The 15,324-nt window shown below is 60.2% G+C and overlaps 1 protein-coding gene across 1 annotated transcript; it reads right to left on the minus strand.

Moving 5' to 3' along the window:
- Nucleotides 1-8,925: 8,925 nt before the first annotated feature.
- On the minus strand, nt 8,926-14,983 carry FGF3 (fibroblast growth factor 3). The gene is made up of 3 exons (XM_070426472.1): nt 14,767-14,983; nt 12,599-12,702; nt 8,926-9,309 (listed from the first exon to the last, which is right to left on the minus strand). The coding sequence occupies exons 1-3, from the start codon at nt 14,981-14,983 to the stop codon at nt 8,947-8,949; spliced, it is 684 nt and encodes a 227-aa protein (XP_070282573.1). The 3' UTR covers nt 8,926-8,946.
- Between the last annotated feature and the right edge of the window lie 341 nt (nt 14,984-15,324).

Consider the following 15,324-nt stretch of genomic DNA (forward strand, 5'->3'; position numbering starts at 1 on the left):
CCCCAGACTGTGTAAGTAACCAAACGTCAGAGAGGGAACCAGGAACGAGGCGCACACTCTAGTTAGCCGGGGTGGTGGAGGGCAAACCAATGTAAGATGTCACCAAGAAATGGGGGCTCCGAATCCTACGTGAACGTTCCCTCGGGGCTCCCGGGGCCCTGCCCATCCCTAATTTGACGGCAGGACTTTTCAGCGAGTCCTCTTGGCCCAAGTCTTTCCTTTTCGTGGGCGCATCCGCTTTATTTTGCATCCTGTTCTGTCGGTGCGTTTTACAGCTTGCTCCATTTCCCGGGTGCCCTGGCAAGGACAGTGGTCCCAGGCTGGCTTGGGGACAAACTCAGCTGACTGTGGCTGCGAGGGGATGTGAGCAAACTAATGCGAGACCTTCCAGGGAGCTCCGCCCTGCGAATCCCTCGCTGCGCGGCCGTGGGCAAGTCAAGCACCCTCTCTGAGCCTCCGTCCCCTCCAGCCCTCGTCGTGGGATTCCACAGAACCTGTGGAAGGGGGGTTGGTGGTCTGATCCCCTCACCGGGCACTTTGGGAAACGGCGAGGCGTTTGCTGGTGGCAGGGCCTGGGGTCCCCTTCAGCACGATGCTCCGTGGCGGGCGGGAGGGGGGGGGGTGGGAGGGGGAACGACGACGACAGCTTTTTGTCGTTCTCAGTCACGCCCCAGGTCCCCTCACTGTGTGACGCTGCTTCCCAGAACCCAGGCCTGGGCTGAGGACGGCCATCCAGGCAGCCCCGGGATGTTTGGTTTCTCACGAGCCCTTGTGGTCCCAGGGGGCAGGGGATGTGGACACACTAGAAGCAGTGACTGTGGCACTCGGGAGGGGCCCGGCCCCTGTCCATCTTGCTCACCCAGGCCCGGAATCCGGCAGCAGTAAGGCCCCTTGAGATGGAGGCCCCGATAGGTCCTGAGGGGAGGGGCCGCTTCCTCTGGCCCGGGGCGCGGTCACGGTGAGTGGGCCCGCCACAATGCGGGAGGGAGGGCCGGGGGCCTGGGCCCAGGCGGTGGCTCCTGGGAGACGCTGGGAAGCAATCTGATCTGGCCGTGGCCTCTGTAACCCTCCCTGGCTCCCCACGCTCCACGGAAGAGATCCGCTGGCCTCGCTGTGCCTCCAGCGAGGTCTCCCTGCACTGTCCCCACCAAAGGGACGGCCGCCTGGCTTGGAGGACTTCATCTCCTCCCCCCGTTGGCATTAGAAGCCCCTACCCGGCCCCAGGGTCCCTTGTGGGCACCTCCTTCTGCACCCTTCCCCTGGGCACAACAGCAGCTCCCAAGTGCAGGGGCAAGCCTTCAATGAATATTTATTTGCTGAACGAACAGATGAACGAATGAATCATTTGCAAAAATACAATTTCTGTTTTCCTTGAATAAGCACACCCCGCCGTTTTCCCACACCGTCACGTGGTCTTTGGAGACGGCGTGCCTTCCGAGATTTACTTAACCCCTCGGCTCTGTCTCCGATGTTCGTGGTCTCCGGGTTTTTCCTTTTCTATTATAAACAACGCTGCGAGGAACATCCTTGTGCGTAAACACTGGCTTCTGTATTTGGGATGTGGTCTTCACGAGCAGAACCTCTGCGTTCAGGCCAAGAATTTGGGCTGTAAATTGGCCAGTGTGTGCCAACAGCAATACGCTGGGGCTGTCCATTTAACCACATCCTCGCCAGCTCTGGGGGAGCTGGGGTTCTTGTTTTGTTTCTTTCCTGCAGTGCTAATCCGAGAGGCAAGCAATGATACCAGAGTTTGATTTCATTCATTAATAAACTCTTTTAAAAATATATATTTTTATTGATTTCAGAGAGGAAGAGAGAGGGAGACAGAGAGAGATAGAAACATCAATGATGAGAGAGAATCATTGATCAGCTGCACGCCCCCCAGTGGGGATTAAGCCCACAACCCGGGAATATGCCTTGACCGGAATCGAACCCAGGACCCTTCAGTCTGCAAGTTGATGCTCTATCCACTGAGCCAAACCGGCTAGGGCCATTAATAAACTCTTAATGTTATAACAGCTTTAGGTTTATAGAAAAGTTATGGAATAGTGCAGAGAGGCGTGTGTACCCCACACTCCATCTCCCCTGTCGGTAACACCTTGTTCCAACTAGTGAACCTATATTCTTGTTAACCAATGACTGTGCTTTAAGCAGGTTTCCTTAATCTAGACCGACTGTCCCTTTTCCTGTTCCAGGACCCCATCCGGAACCACATTTAGCTGTCCTGTCCCCTGAGGCTCCTCTTGCGGTGACAGTCCCTCGGACTTGCCCTGTTTTGATGAGTTTTGATTGTGGGTTTTGATTCCCGTGCCTCTGATGACCTCCAGGGCCGACCATGTCTCCATGAGTGGCTGAGTGGCTGCTCCCCAAGGCCCCGGTACCTCACAGGGTCTCGCCGGCGGCTTTCCTAGAAGTCCCAGTGATGGCGGCTGTCAGCATGCGCCCGCTTCATACCCACCTTTCTCCTTCTCATTCGGGTATCGCGTCACGGTACTTGCTGATGTGCGTGTGAGTAGATGAGTGCCGGGGTCGGGGAGGGGGAGGGGGAGTGCAACCAGTTCCAGAGAGCCCTCTGCCTAGACGGGAATGTTGGGATGGTCGTCATGGCGCCTACTGCATACCCAGGCCCCAGGCCCCAGGCCCATGGCCTGCTCCTTGTCCCGCTCAGGCCCCTGTGCCTGGGAGAGAGCCCTCTGCCTAGACGGGAATGTTGGGATGGTCGTCATGGTCCTGTCCCCTCAGGTTTAGTAGCTTAGTAGGAGGTGCCCATTTTGGTCCCACCTCCTCATAGAGAACCCTGTGAGACACTAGGTGAGAAGGGCCAGGTCAGCTTCTGGGAGGCTGGGGTCTTGTAGGAGGCGCTGCTGAGAGGATGAGGCTGGGATTGCGGTCCTGGTTGAAGAGGAGGTGACCCCTGTTAGGGGGGGAAGCACCACTGTCTGTGCCAGGACCCTCCCTGTGCCCCCTGCTCATGCCTTAGCACGAGGGACCTGAGCCTCAGTCTCCCCATCTGCAAAATGGGGATCATAATGGCCAGCCTTGCAGAGGGGCTGGGAGAATCCGGAGTGATGAGTGAAAAGCAAAGTGCTTTCTGTACTAACTTAGTGTGAGTCACTTGGGGGATGTCCCTTTAAAGCAGGGCTCGTAAACTTTCGTGCATGGGCTCACCTGGGGGGCTTGTTAGCACACAGATGGCTGGGCCCTTCCCCCGGGTTCTGGTTCGGCAGGTGTGCAGTGGGGCCCGGGAACACACTTTTAGCCAAACCCCAGGTCAGGTTAGCACGTTGTGAGAACCACTGGTCTAAGGGCCCTGAGACCAAAACATGATGCGATCTCCTCCTCAGGACAACCTGAGGCCAGCAGGGCCCCAGAGCCAGGCGGCTGGGTCTGAATGCGGGCTGCACGCCTCGGAAGCTGTGTGACCCTGGGCAAGACGCCTCCCTTCTCTGAGCCCTGGATCCTCATCTATCACACGGGGAGAACTGGAACCCAACCCAGGTTGCTGAGGGGGGGAGCAGTCACAGCCACCGGGTGCGAGCTGGGCAAGGGCCCAACACACTTCTCTTCTTCCCCTTCCTCTCCCATCCTCACTATTACTCGTCTCAGCAGGGCAAGCAGCTCTCCGTTTCCTGGCCCATTAGCAAGAGTGGGCGCCTACTGCATACCCAGGCCCCAGGCCCCAGGCCCATGGCCTGCTCCTTGCCCCGCTCAGGCCCCTGTGCCTGGGAGAGAGCCCTCTGCCTAGACGGGAATGTTGGGATGGTCGTCATGGTCCTGTCCCCTCAGGTTTAGTCAGTCCTGAACTGATGGCCGGCTCCTCTCCACCTGCCTGGCCCAAGGTGACCCAGCAGGCGCTGTGAGCATGCCACCACCCAGCACCCAGCACCCACCTGGACTGGGCAGACCAGGTCCTCAGTCAGCGAGGTCCACCTGGGGCTTGTCCCTGAGGTCAGTGCCATCTGCTGGTAGGACTGGGTATTGCAGACAGGGGTGCCCTTCCAGACCCTTTGGGACGACCCAGCCCCCACCTCCTGTCTCCCACTTGTCCCCAAAGCCTAGGGTCGGGGAGGGGGAGGGGGAGTGCAACCAGTTCCACACTCAAAGAAAGACTTTCAGACATGGCTGTGACAATGACATGGATTGAGATATAATCTTCCGACCGTACAATTCACCCACTGAGGGTGTACAACTCATCGGGTTTATATTCACAGCCTCATCCAGCAGCATCATATCAGTGTTAGAACATTCTCATCACCCCAAAGAGGAGCCCCATCGCCACTGTCAGTCTCCCTGCAGCCCCTGGCAAACGTCAATCCCCTTTCTGTCTCCATGGATTTCCCAATTCTGGACATTTTATAAAAACAGGTTCATTAAGCATGAGGCCTTGGGTGTCAGATGTCCCCAATGATGTTTTCGGGGTTCATCATGTTGCAGGACGCGCTGGTACATCTGTGCGTTTGTGGCCAAGGAATGTTGTGTTGCATGGAGGGAGCCCTCTGCCGCTCTGCTCACCAGTTGATGGACAGTTGTCTTCACTCTCTGGCCACTGTGCACGGTGCTGCCATGAGCATTTGTGCACAGGTGTTTGTGTGGACATGGCTTCCATTCTCATGGGCATGTGCCCAGGAGTGGCATTGCTGGGTAAGATGATGAAGAACTGCCAGACTGTTGCCCGAAACGGCTGCCCATTGTGCGCCCCCCCACCCCACACCTGTCCCCGTGTCCCGCCTGTCCTGGGTACCATGTAGGGTGCTGGAGCCCAGGTGACCTTGAGACCAACCCTGACATACCCCTCCTTGGCTGTGAGACCTTAAGAAAACTGTTGAATCTCTCTGAGCCTGTAAAAGGTAATGGCAGATGCAGCAGATGCCCTCTCTGTGCCCGCCCACATCCTGGGGCCCTCACGGCCCAGTGCACGTGGGCCCCGGAGCTTCTCACCCCAGTGCCAATTTTTGCCCCAGGGGAGTGGGCCCGGAATTCAAGGAGGGACTGTCTCTATGAGCAATCCTCAACCAAAGGCAGATGTGGTTTGGAGGGTAAATAGGCCAGGTGCCTCCCCCGCCCGCCCCCCCCCCCCCCCCACAATGTGGGTGATTGGTGGGGGCCTGCAGTGACTGTGCAATTAACCAGATAATTATAGATCATGTAGGGATCTGTGAACAAAATAACAAGGCATTGTGAGGAAAAATAGAGGGGACCCGATTGGTGGGGGAAATGGAGGTGGAGGAGCAGCCAGCCGGGTGAAGAGTAGGGGGAAGAATGGTCCAGTAGGGGCATGTGCAGAGGTCCTGGGGCAGAGCAGGACTTGGGAGGGGGAGGCAGGGATGCCTGGTGGAGAGGCCACTCCTGGAAAAATCACTGAGGCTGGCCGAGTGCCTGGAGGGCCTGCCTGCTCTCCTGAGACAAGAACCTGAGCGTTCACATGCACTTGCGGTGAGATGCGTGGAGGGAGGAGGTCAGAGAGCACGGACCAAACAGCCAGGGCAGGTTTCCCTGACTGCCCCTCCTCTTCACACATTCAGCCAGCGGCCCCAGGGGCTCAGGGAGAGCCCTGTCCTCCTGGGAGAGCCGGGAGGTCCACCTCGCTGGGTGCGTGCGGCCTGGCCTGGCGAGGAGCTCTGCTCTCTGAGGGCATGGTGGGCAAGAGGCCATTGAACCTGCACCAGCCTTGACGGAGACCCTGACTCCAAGGCCTGTGATCCTAAACACCTCTCACCACGAAGCCAGTTCTTTCTCTGCCCCATCTCCCCTCACCCTGTCCCCAGCCCTCAGTCTGGACCTTCCCATGTCCCAGGTTGGCTCTGAATGCAGATGAGGTTGTGGTCAGATTGCCATCTGGATGGGGGCTGGCTGGCCACAGGCACTGGTTCTCAAGAACGGGGTCTTGAGCCCAGCCAGTGTGGCTCAGTGGTTGAGCGTCGACCTATCAACCAGGGAACCAGGAAGTCATGGTCTGATTCTCGGTCAGGGCACATGCCCAGGTTTGGGCTTCGATCACCAGTAGGGGTCGTGTAGGAAGCAGCTGATCAAGGATTCTCTCTCATCATTGATGTTTCTCTCTCCCTCTCCCTCTCCCTTCCTCTCTGATATCAAGACAAATGTATTTTAAAAATAAAATAAAATAAACAACAGGGTCTTGACTGCTGATGTCCCCTTTGTCCTCATTAACTGGGACCTGTCCTAGTTTTTCCTGAATTTCTCCAGGTCACTGCTCCCAACCTGCGCTTTCAGAGCTGTGCCTGGCCCCCAGGAGGCTGCACGCTCCTCATAGGCAAGGCTAAGCTGCTTTACCTGTGCAGCCACCTGCTCAGCAGAAGGTCTGGTGGAGGGTAGAGGAGTGCATGGCTGGGTGGATGGATGGTAGATGGATGGATGGATAGATGGGTGAGTGGATGGGTAGATGATGGAGAGGGATAGATGGATGGACAGATGAATAGATGGATGGGTAGATGGATAGATGGGTGACTGGATGGATAGATGATAGAGATGGATGGATGGATGGATGGATGGATGGACGGACAGATGGATGGATGGGTGGGTGGATGGATGGAGAATTACAGTGCCATTCTTCTGAATTGTACAAAACGCAGATAAATGTATTTATTTATTTTATCAATGACAATACATGAATTTTTGAAATCTCTAACTTGAAACTAACCTTCCCAAGGCATGCGATTTCCCAGAAACTCCCAGCGTGCCCTCGGTACGCCCTGTGTGCCCCCATGACTTTCCGTTCACTCCACCTCTGAGCTCCTCAGGTGAGAGCACCGCAGGACAGGCAAATGCCTGCCCTCCCCCTACTCCTGGCTGTAAAGCTATTATTTGTGGACGGTTCCATGACTGAGTCTCTCAGCGGATCCTGGCAACCACTGTGAGAACCCATTGACAGATGGGGAAACTGAGGCTGGGGAGAGACAGAGGCTGGTCCTGGGCTCTCGCGATCAATTGTGACAGAACAGAAGTAGCCAAGGCTGTGTCTGAGTCCAGCACTGGGCTGCCTCTCTTCCCACCAGGCAGCCCCTCTCCCCAGATCCGGTTCCGAGGTGTGGACCACAGCCCAGTGGGGCACTCAGGCTCCGTGTGGGCTGCCCTGGTCGTCCAGCTGTTGCAGCCTGAGGGGGGACGGGGTCAGCCCCAGGCGCTATATCTGGCTCGGTCCTGGAATGCGACCCCGGCAAGGTCACCCTCCGATGGGTGGGCGCTAATTATAGACCTGCTTGCTCATCTTTCCGGGTCCTTCAACCCCCAGGGAGGCAGGAGGCCTCTGAACCCACTGAGGGGTTCAAAGGCCCGCTCAGAGCAGCTGAAGCCCTGTCACCCAGGGCCGGTCCGCCTTCCTCATCAGGGGGCCGCTCGGGCTGGGGCTCAGGGGCTGGGCCCTGGGTCCTGCTTCACACAGGCGGGCCACCTTTTCCTGGGGACAGGTGGGGAGTGGACCAGGTCAGGGCGAGCAGAGGGGCCCACCTGGCCGCCTGTCCTCGTCAGCTGTGCGAAGACAGGGGTGGCGGCTGGCCAATCCTGAGAGGCTCTGTTTTTTGTGTTTTATTTTATTTTATTTTATTTTATTTTATTTTATTTTATTTTATTTTATTCAGCACTGTTTATTGAGCACCTTTGACGCTTCGATCTCTACTTTTATGCGGAAGGCACTCAACTCCCGAAATCGATGTGTTACAGTGTTTTTTTGTTGTGCAACCATCAGTCACCACCACCCATCTCCGGACTTCTTCATCTTCCCAAACGGACACTCAGTCCAAATTAAATACACACTCCCCCCCCCCCCCCCCCCCCCCCAGCCCGTCTATGAACTTGACTCCTCTAGGGACCTCCTATGAGTGGACTCATATAGGATTTGTCCTTCATGACTGGCTCATTTCACTTAAAATTTCCTCAAGGTTCACCCACCTTGTAGCAGGTCAGAGTTCTCCTCCTTTTTAAAGCTGGGGAATATTCCATTGTGTGGATGGACCACATTTTGCTTATCCGTTCGCCCACGGATGGACTTGGTCTGATGGGAATAGCACTGCTATGCACGTGGGCGTGCACACACCTGCTGGACTCCAGCAGATGCTGCCTCTCTAGGCAAAGGCAGAAATGATCAAGGCCCAGGGAAGTTTCGAGCAGAGTCCTGGAGCGCACCTGACTGCACAGGCGCTCACAGGGGTCCTTGCCATGGAGGGTTTTATTGGGATTTTAAACACAGCACACCTCTCTCTCTTTCTCACATGCATGCACAATACATAGACAACCAGGATCACACAGACACACGTACATGCGTGTGTGCACACACAGATGTCCGCAGACAGTTCCCTAATTCACGGACACCTGCCCACACACAGGCTCCCAGGTGCGTTAACCTTTCTTTCCATTCACCTTTTACCTTTCAGATGGAACAGCGTTCAGAGCCAGGGGACTGAGTGCCTCTCGAGCCCAGCTTCCCAGCACAATCTTACATCCCAAAGCAGTGACTCGGCACGGACCCTGCTGTCCTCACAAGCAAACGTGTTCATGTAAAACCTGCCTTATTATCTATTAAAGAACAAGGTAGAATAAAATACTTTAATGTTCCAATTACACATCCCCCTGCCTTGTCCCACAGCTGCACCTCGGGGAGCCTCCTCGGTAGCCAGGACCCCGCATTCAGCTGGTCTTCCCGGCTGGTGGGGGTCCCTGGTGGGTGGGGGCCCCTGGTCAGTGCAGACCTATGAGTGTCTTCTTCACAGCAGTTCCTCTCTGAGTCCCGGCTCGGCCCCATCATCCCGGCTGGATTGGTGCTTGTTTGAGAGAGTCAGCAGGAGTGGGGACAGTCACTTACAGAAACCTGCCCGGCCGGGATGGCCAGCTATGATGGACGGCAGACGCTCAGCCACTGGCTGGTCCACCGTGAGCTTGTCGCCCAGCCATGGGGCCACAATGCGTGAGGCCTCCACTCTGCCCGCCGGGCAGCTAAGCAAGGCCTCCCCGGCTCCTCTGTCGCTGTCGCCGCCGCTGGGGCTGGGTGGCCTTGCCGGGTGGCCTGGCCAGGCTGCCATGGAGCCCGGCCCCACTCTGGAGCAGCCGCACCATCTCGTGGTCCTTGTGGTCGAGCACTCGGGGCAAGAACAGTGAGGACTTCTGTGTGCGGCGCGTCTTGAAGCCCCTGCGGGGCCGGCCCTTGCCGTTGACCGACACATACCACAGTCTCTCGGCGCTGGGCTGGCGCCGGGCCCCCGGCCCACTGGGCACCGTCCGGTAGAGCCGGGAGGCATACGTGTTATAGCCCAGCTCGTGGATCCGCTCCACAAACTCGCACTCCGAGTTGTAGTTCTCCTGCAGGTTTGGGCAAGATGCCTCGATCAGTGGCCCGGGGGCCACACGGACATGGGGCCAGGGTCCCAGGGACAGCTTCTCCTTCGCAATGCCCCCCTCCCCGTCGGCTCCTGCCAAATCTGGCTGCTTAGCCTGCCCAGACCCATGCACAGGGACCCTCCACACCTTTGCTGAGGCTGTGCCCTCCGCCCAGTGTGCCCTTCCTCCCACCTGCATCTGGTGAACTTGGCCTTGGGGATCAGCTCAGGGCTTCCTCCTCGGCCAAGGTTTCCTGAGCACCTTGGGAGGAGTGGCTCTCCCTGTCTCCCCTCCTGGGCCCCAGTCTCCCACAGCCTCCACGGGACTAATCCTGGAGGGTGTCCCCAGCACAGGGCCAGGGCCTGCCCGACCCAGCGCCCTCATTGTCTGCTGGCGGCATGGATGTGAGCAGCACTGGACACTTCGACCAGGAGAGGGGATGGCGCCCCAGAAGGAACAGCATAAAGGAGAAGGAAGGAAAAGCACACTGAGACGGGAAGGGGAGGGAGCAAAGCCGGTTTTCCCTTCAAGGCTGAGCCGGACCCCAGCCCCTGGGCCTGGGCCTCAGAAAGCCGCTGTCTTGGCCTCTGTCCCTGTCCCACAGGTGGAAGGAGGGACGACCGTGCATGGAGTGGAAGCCAGGAGCCCAGCGGGGTCAGTGCCCCCCCTCGCAGGTGCAGGTGCTGCTCTCAGGGCCCCAACACCAGGGGTGGGAAGGAGGTTGACTTTGGCAGCGGGATGAATGGACCCATGTCAGCTCAGCACAGGGTAGGGGTGTGGGGTGGGAGTCCCTGCCCTCTGGGAGGCAGGCACCTGGAGGGTCAGAGGGGAAAACTCGGAACTGAAGGAGCTATCACCAGTGTCCCCCAGGGCACTTTGTGGGGTCTCCCAGGTGGGGGAAAGGGTGTGTGTGCCTCATGCTGACTCAGTCGAGGCTTCAGTCCCACCCCCAGGCGGGTGGGCATACCAAGGGCCACCACCCCCCACCAGGGCTTCCCTCCCTGACTGTGCCAAGGGGCAGGGCTGGGGGAGGCAAAGGTGGGCAGAAGGACCTGGCCTCTCTCCTGAGACTGGCCACTCAGTAGGAGCAAGAGACCCTTGGGGTCTGTCTCTGAGAGCAGGTGACCCGCAAACCCATTATGAGGGGCCACAGGCTGGTGGGGGCCAGAAGTACTGGGGAAGCAGGATGTTTAAGTATCAACACCTCTTTCCCAATGGCTTGGAGATCGGAGGCGGGGGTGGGGGGGGTGGGGGGGAGGGTAGAGGGGTGTGGCTGAATCGGGGGTGGGGGGGGTGGGGGTACCTCTCCCCATAAGCCAAGCCCCTCTCTGTTCTTCCCCTACAGGTTGGGGCTCAGGGCTCAGAAGCTCAATGTCAACCCCCACACTGTACAGTTGCATGAGTGCAGCTGCGCGAGTACAGGAAGACCCCAGCAGGACCTGACACCGAGTGTGACCTACAGCAAGTACCTGTGAATGAAGGGATGGATGCTGGATGGAGGGGGGCGGGGGGGGAGGGAGGGCAGGGAGACGAATGGATGAATGGATAGATAAGTGGGTGGATGCTGATAGATGAATAGATGGGTGGATGGACAGAGGACTGGAAGAGGGTGCAAGGCTGGAGGCCAGTAGCCCCGCCCCAAGGTTGTGATGGTCCAGGTGGGAGGTGATGAGGGCCTGAGACATGAGGGCAGTGGCATAGGCAGGGAGGTGAGGGGAACGGATGGAAGAGAGAGAGATCGAGAGGTCTAGTCTAGGACTTGGAGAGGGCCTGGATGTGGGGCTGAGAGAGAAAGAGGCATCCACCATGACTCCCAGCTGACCTTGGGCTTGAGAGAGTGGCTGGTAGGGGAGTTAGGGGAGCCGCAGTGTCCAGCTGGGGTGTGCTGCCCTCTGCCAGGGCCTCTGAGCCACCAGGGCTTACAGGGGTGACCTCTAACTCAGAGGGAGTCAGGGCTGGGATTGGGAGCTGCCGGGGTGCAGTGGCCGCTGAGCCAGAGAAGTGGATGAGCTGGCCTGGGGAGGTGACCGGAGGCTGACGACAAAGACAAGGGGACCCGGACAGCCAAGAGGCAGGGCAGTGGGAACAGCACCGCAGGCCAGCTGGCCACGCCTAGGATGGGGACATGCAGGGGCAGTCACAGGGCGGCACCTGGCTGCCTCCCCCAGGTCTCTGCAGGGCAGCGAGACCGCTCCTGCTGACGCTCTGCAAAGCCCCACCGCTTCCACTGGACCTCCTGGCTACGCCCATGAGGCGAACCTCTCTTCCTCCTTTCCCAAAGCCAACACCATGACACTTGGGGGCAGAAGCCACAGGTGGGCTCTGACCCACTGGGATCACTCAGGCCATGCTTTGTTCTGCCCCCAAAGCCCGGGGCCTGGGTTGCCCACGAAAGAGACGGCAGGAGCCTTAGGCTTCCCCTCTCAGTTCAGCCTTCCCTGCCCCACCCTCATGGATGTCACCAGTGTGGACGGGAGGCCCTCAGAGGTCAGACCTGCACCTCCTCCCTGGGGTCGCCTCTCTCTAAGGGACAGGTCTGAGGTCCTTTCAAGAACAGAAAGTCAGTTCCACTCGCCAGGGGCACAGTGCCCACGGGCCTGGGAAGCCACACTCCCTCAGGGAAAACTCAGCCGGGCTAGGGGCCTGTCCAAAAAACCACAACTGCTGTGTGAGGGGCTGGGCACCAGAGGGCCCCTCCTCCCAGACATGCCTCTGTCCCGTGCCCGCTGGGCCAGAGCATTCCCGTTCGCCTTTCCCTCAGCAGAACATGTGCGATGAAATAATCGGCCTAAAGGCAGGTCTTCCTGCAATTCTTCTGGACGGCGCTTTGCCTGACTGCAGAAGGGGCAGGAAGTGGTGGTGTGTTTCCCTCGCAAGCGCCGATGGAGGGAGATGACTGTGTGGAGATGGTCCTGGGGCTGCGTCGCCTAGGTTACGTGTGGATGGAAAACCTCTCATTGCCCAAGAAGGTATCGGCCGAGTTGCATGTAATGACTAGTTGGAGGGAGCAAATTTCCTAGTTCCATGTACTTTACTCCATGTATCCCCCGCCCCCACCCTGGGGGAAGGACATGCCAGGGCCCACAGAGTCCCAGGCGGTGGACAGACTGGGTTCCAGCAGGTGTGCCTGGGACGTGGGTCCCGTCTCCCTGCCTCTGGGCTCCCTCCTGAGAGCTAACAGCTCTAGCCTTCCACCTTTGGGGAGCACTGGCTTCCAGGCCAGGGGACCGCAGCTCCATCCGTGCCCACCCACAGGAGAGACTGGACTCACCGATGCGTAGAGCCGTCCCCTCTTGTTCATGGCCAGGTACCGCCCGGAGAAGAGCCCCTTGATGGCCACGATGCCCACCTCCACTGCCGTTATCTCTAGAATACCTGGGAAGAGTGGGGAAGGCTCATTACTCCCTCCGCCTCCCACGGAGCACAGAGGTGAGGGTCGAGGGTCTCCAGCCTTGCCCAAAGCTGACCCGCCCCCCCCTCCCCCCGCCCAAAGAGGGTGCCTTTGGAAGTTCAGGGGAGAGAAATTACTGGGCAGGAGGTGAAAGGGTGGAGCACCGGGGAAGGTGCTCCAAGGAGAAGAATTCAAACCTGGAGTGTGGGGCGTGGGGGGGTAACAAAGCTGACATTGCTACACACCGACTCCAGGCCTCCAAGGACTGAAACAACCCTGCCGGCCAGTTTCCTAAGACTGCCAAGGCGGAGTGACCTGCCCAGGGCGCACACACGTGTTTGAGCCCGAATTCAACCTGGGGCTGCAGACACAGCTCCCCGGCCTGGACCGCAGTGCCGTGGGGGTCCCGCAGGGGGACAGCGGGGCACCTGGCTGAAGCTGGTTCATGATATAATACCGACGGCACATTGAGGATGTCACCTTGGACCTGGCGGGAGTAACTGTCCATGCGGTTGGAGGGATACCGAGGCCGGGTTAGACCCCGGACCTGACAAAGGGAAGCAGGCTGGCTCCCCACTCCCCACCGTGTGGAAGAAAGCTTAAATCTCCCCTAAGCGCTCTCCTGGACAAGGAGCGCTTTTCCTTGGGGAGAGGGACAGCAAAGGCCGGGGGTGGGGGGCATTGTCCCTGAATGGCTCCAAGGGGGCTTGGGGTGCGGAGGGTACCCTCTCCAGGGGGCTCAGCTCCTGGCCCCGCGCCCGGCCCCAGCAGGGATCCCAGAGCCAGCTGTGGGCCGCTGGAGCGATTGGGTGGGAGCGCTCCGGTGTGCAGGCTGCGCGGACTGAGCCGCGCCAGCACCAGAGAAACGCACGCCTGGATTCGGGACAGGAGAGCTGCCCCCTCAGATACCCCAAGAATTTGGATGCTCTGAGACTCGGAAGGGGAGCCCGGGCTCAAGAGAACTGGGGTGTCCCTGCGAGGCGAGCACGGCACCCGCGTGGCGGGGTCCTGCGCACCGGGCCGGCGACGCGACAGTTGGTCTCCACCGCGGCTCCGCGGGGAGGCGTCCTCCGAGACCGCCCGCTCAGGGCTGCGGCTTCCCCGAGGAAGCAGCGGTTTCCCGCCGCCGCCGGAATCCACGGAGCCGCTTCCTCCGCCCCCTCCGCCCAGCGGGAGGCCGAGCGCACGCGTCGCCTTGCCTCGGAGGAGCCCGAGGCCTTGGCCACACTCCACGCTGCCCTCTGCGGCCCTCCTCGGCCCCGAGCTGGGGTCTCCGGCTCCCCACCGAGCGGACCGCAGCGAGTCCGTGGCTCTGCGTTCCTCGCGGGAGGGGCTCAGCACAGGCTCGGTCCCGGGTCGGAGGGCCCAGCACGGCAGCCTCGCCCGCTGCGGCTCCAGCGCAGCCCGGGCCGCGGGTTCTGGCTGGGGTCTCAGCGCCTCCAGACCCAGGCGGAGGACCCTCGGGGCTTCCAACCCGGTTCTCGAGGCCCCCACTCTGGCGGTCGCTCGGTGGTCAAGGATGGAGGCTAGAAGGCTGCAGGTTTCACCGGGAAACGGTCTAGCAGTGGCGGCCCGGGACCCGCTACCTGGGCTGCCGCGTGCCTTCCGTGGGGCAGAGGGGAGGACGCGCGCCCCGGGGTCGGTAGGAGGAGGAGGAGAAGTCGTCAAAATAATAAAGAGGATGATCAATGTCTTGTCCAGCACCTTTTTCTCCGAAAAACTCAGAGCTCAAACTTGCCCGGGCCACGGAATTCAGCGAAGCGGGGAGCCCTGGGCCGCCTGCCGCGCGCGCCCCTCCGACCAGCGGGCGGGCCAGGGGACAGAGCTGGTCAGCAAACGGCAGCCGCCCTGGTCCTCTGAGGTCGCGAGCCCCACCCCACCCCCAGCGCCCCTCACGCCCTTCTTCTGGGCCCGGGGTTGGGGGGGGGGGGATGGGGGCTCCCTCGGCAGCGAGGAGTGGTCCCTTTCCCGTTCCCCTCCGGGCGCCGGCCCCGCCGGTGCACCGCTCCTCCCCGGGACGCGCCGCGGCTCCGCGGGCCGCCACTCACTGTAGGCGCTGTTCTCCAGGCTGCCGTTGACGCGGCCGCTCGGGTGCAGCTGGAGGTGGTACTTCGTGGCGCAGTAGAGCTTGCGGCGCCGGGGGGCCCCGCCGAGGTGCTCGTAGACGCCGCCGCGGCCGCCCGCATCGCGCCGCAGCCGCGCGCCGGGACCCGCCGGCCAGCTGGGCTCCAGCAGGCTGAGCAGCAGGAGCCAGATCAGGCCCATCGTGGCATCGCGCCCGCCCCGCGGCGGCGGCTGCAGGCGAGCGCGGCTCCCATGGAAGGGGCGGCGACGGAGCCGGGCTAGGCGCGCGGAGCCGGCTCCCGCGCCTGGCGATGCGGACTCGGGCTCCGCGGCAAGGGGAGGGGAGGGAGGGGAGAGGGGAAGCGGGAGGGGTGGTGAGAGAGAGAGAGGGAGAGAGAGAGAGGGAGAGAGAAAGAGGGAGAGAGAGAGAAAAGGGGAGGGAGGGAGAGTAAAGGAGGGAGGGAGGGAGAGAGAGAGAATGAATCTCCTTTAATTTTCTCCCAGGATCGGGTGAAATTTCCGTTGCTGCGCAAAACGCTGTA

The sequence above is a fragment of the Myotis yumanensis genome, unplaced genomic scaffold (genome assembly GCF_028538775.1).
Source record: "Myotis yumanensis isolate MYYU_CA2020_CCGP unplaced genomic scaffold, mMyoYum1.0.hap1 SCAF_10, whole genome shotgun sequence".
NCBI classification, from domain to species: domain Eukaryota; kingdom Metazoa; phylum Chordata; class Mammalia; order Chiroptera; family Vespertilionidae; genus Myotis; species Myotis yumanensis.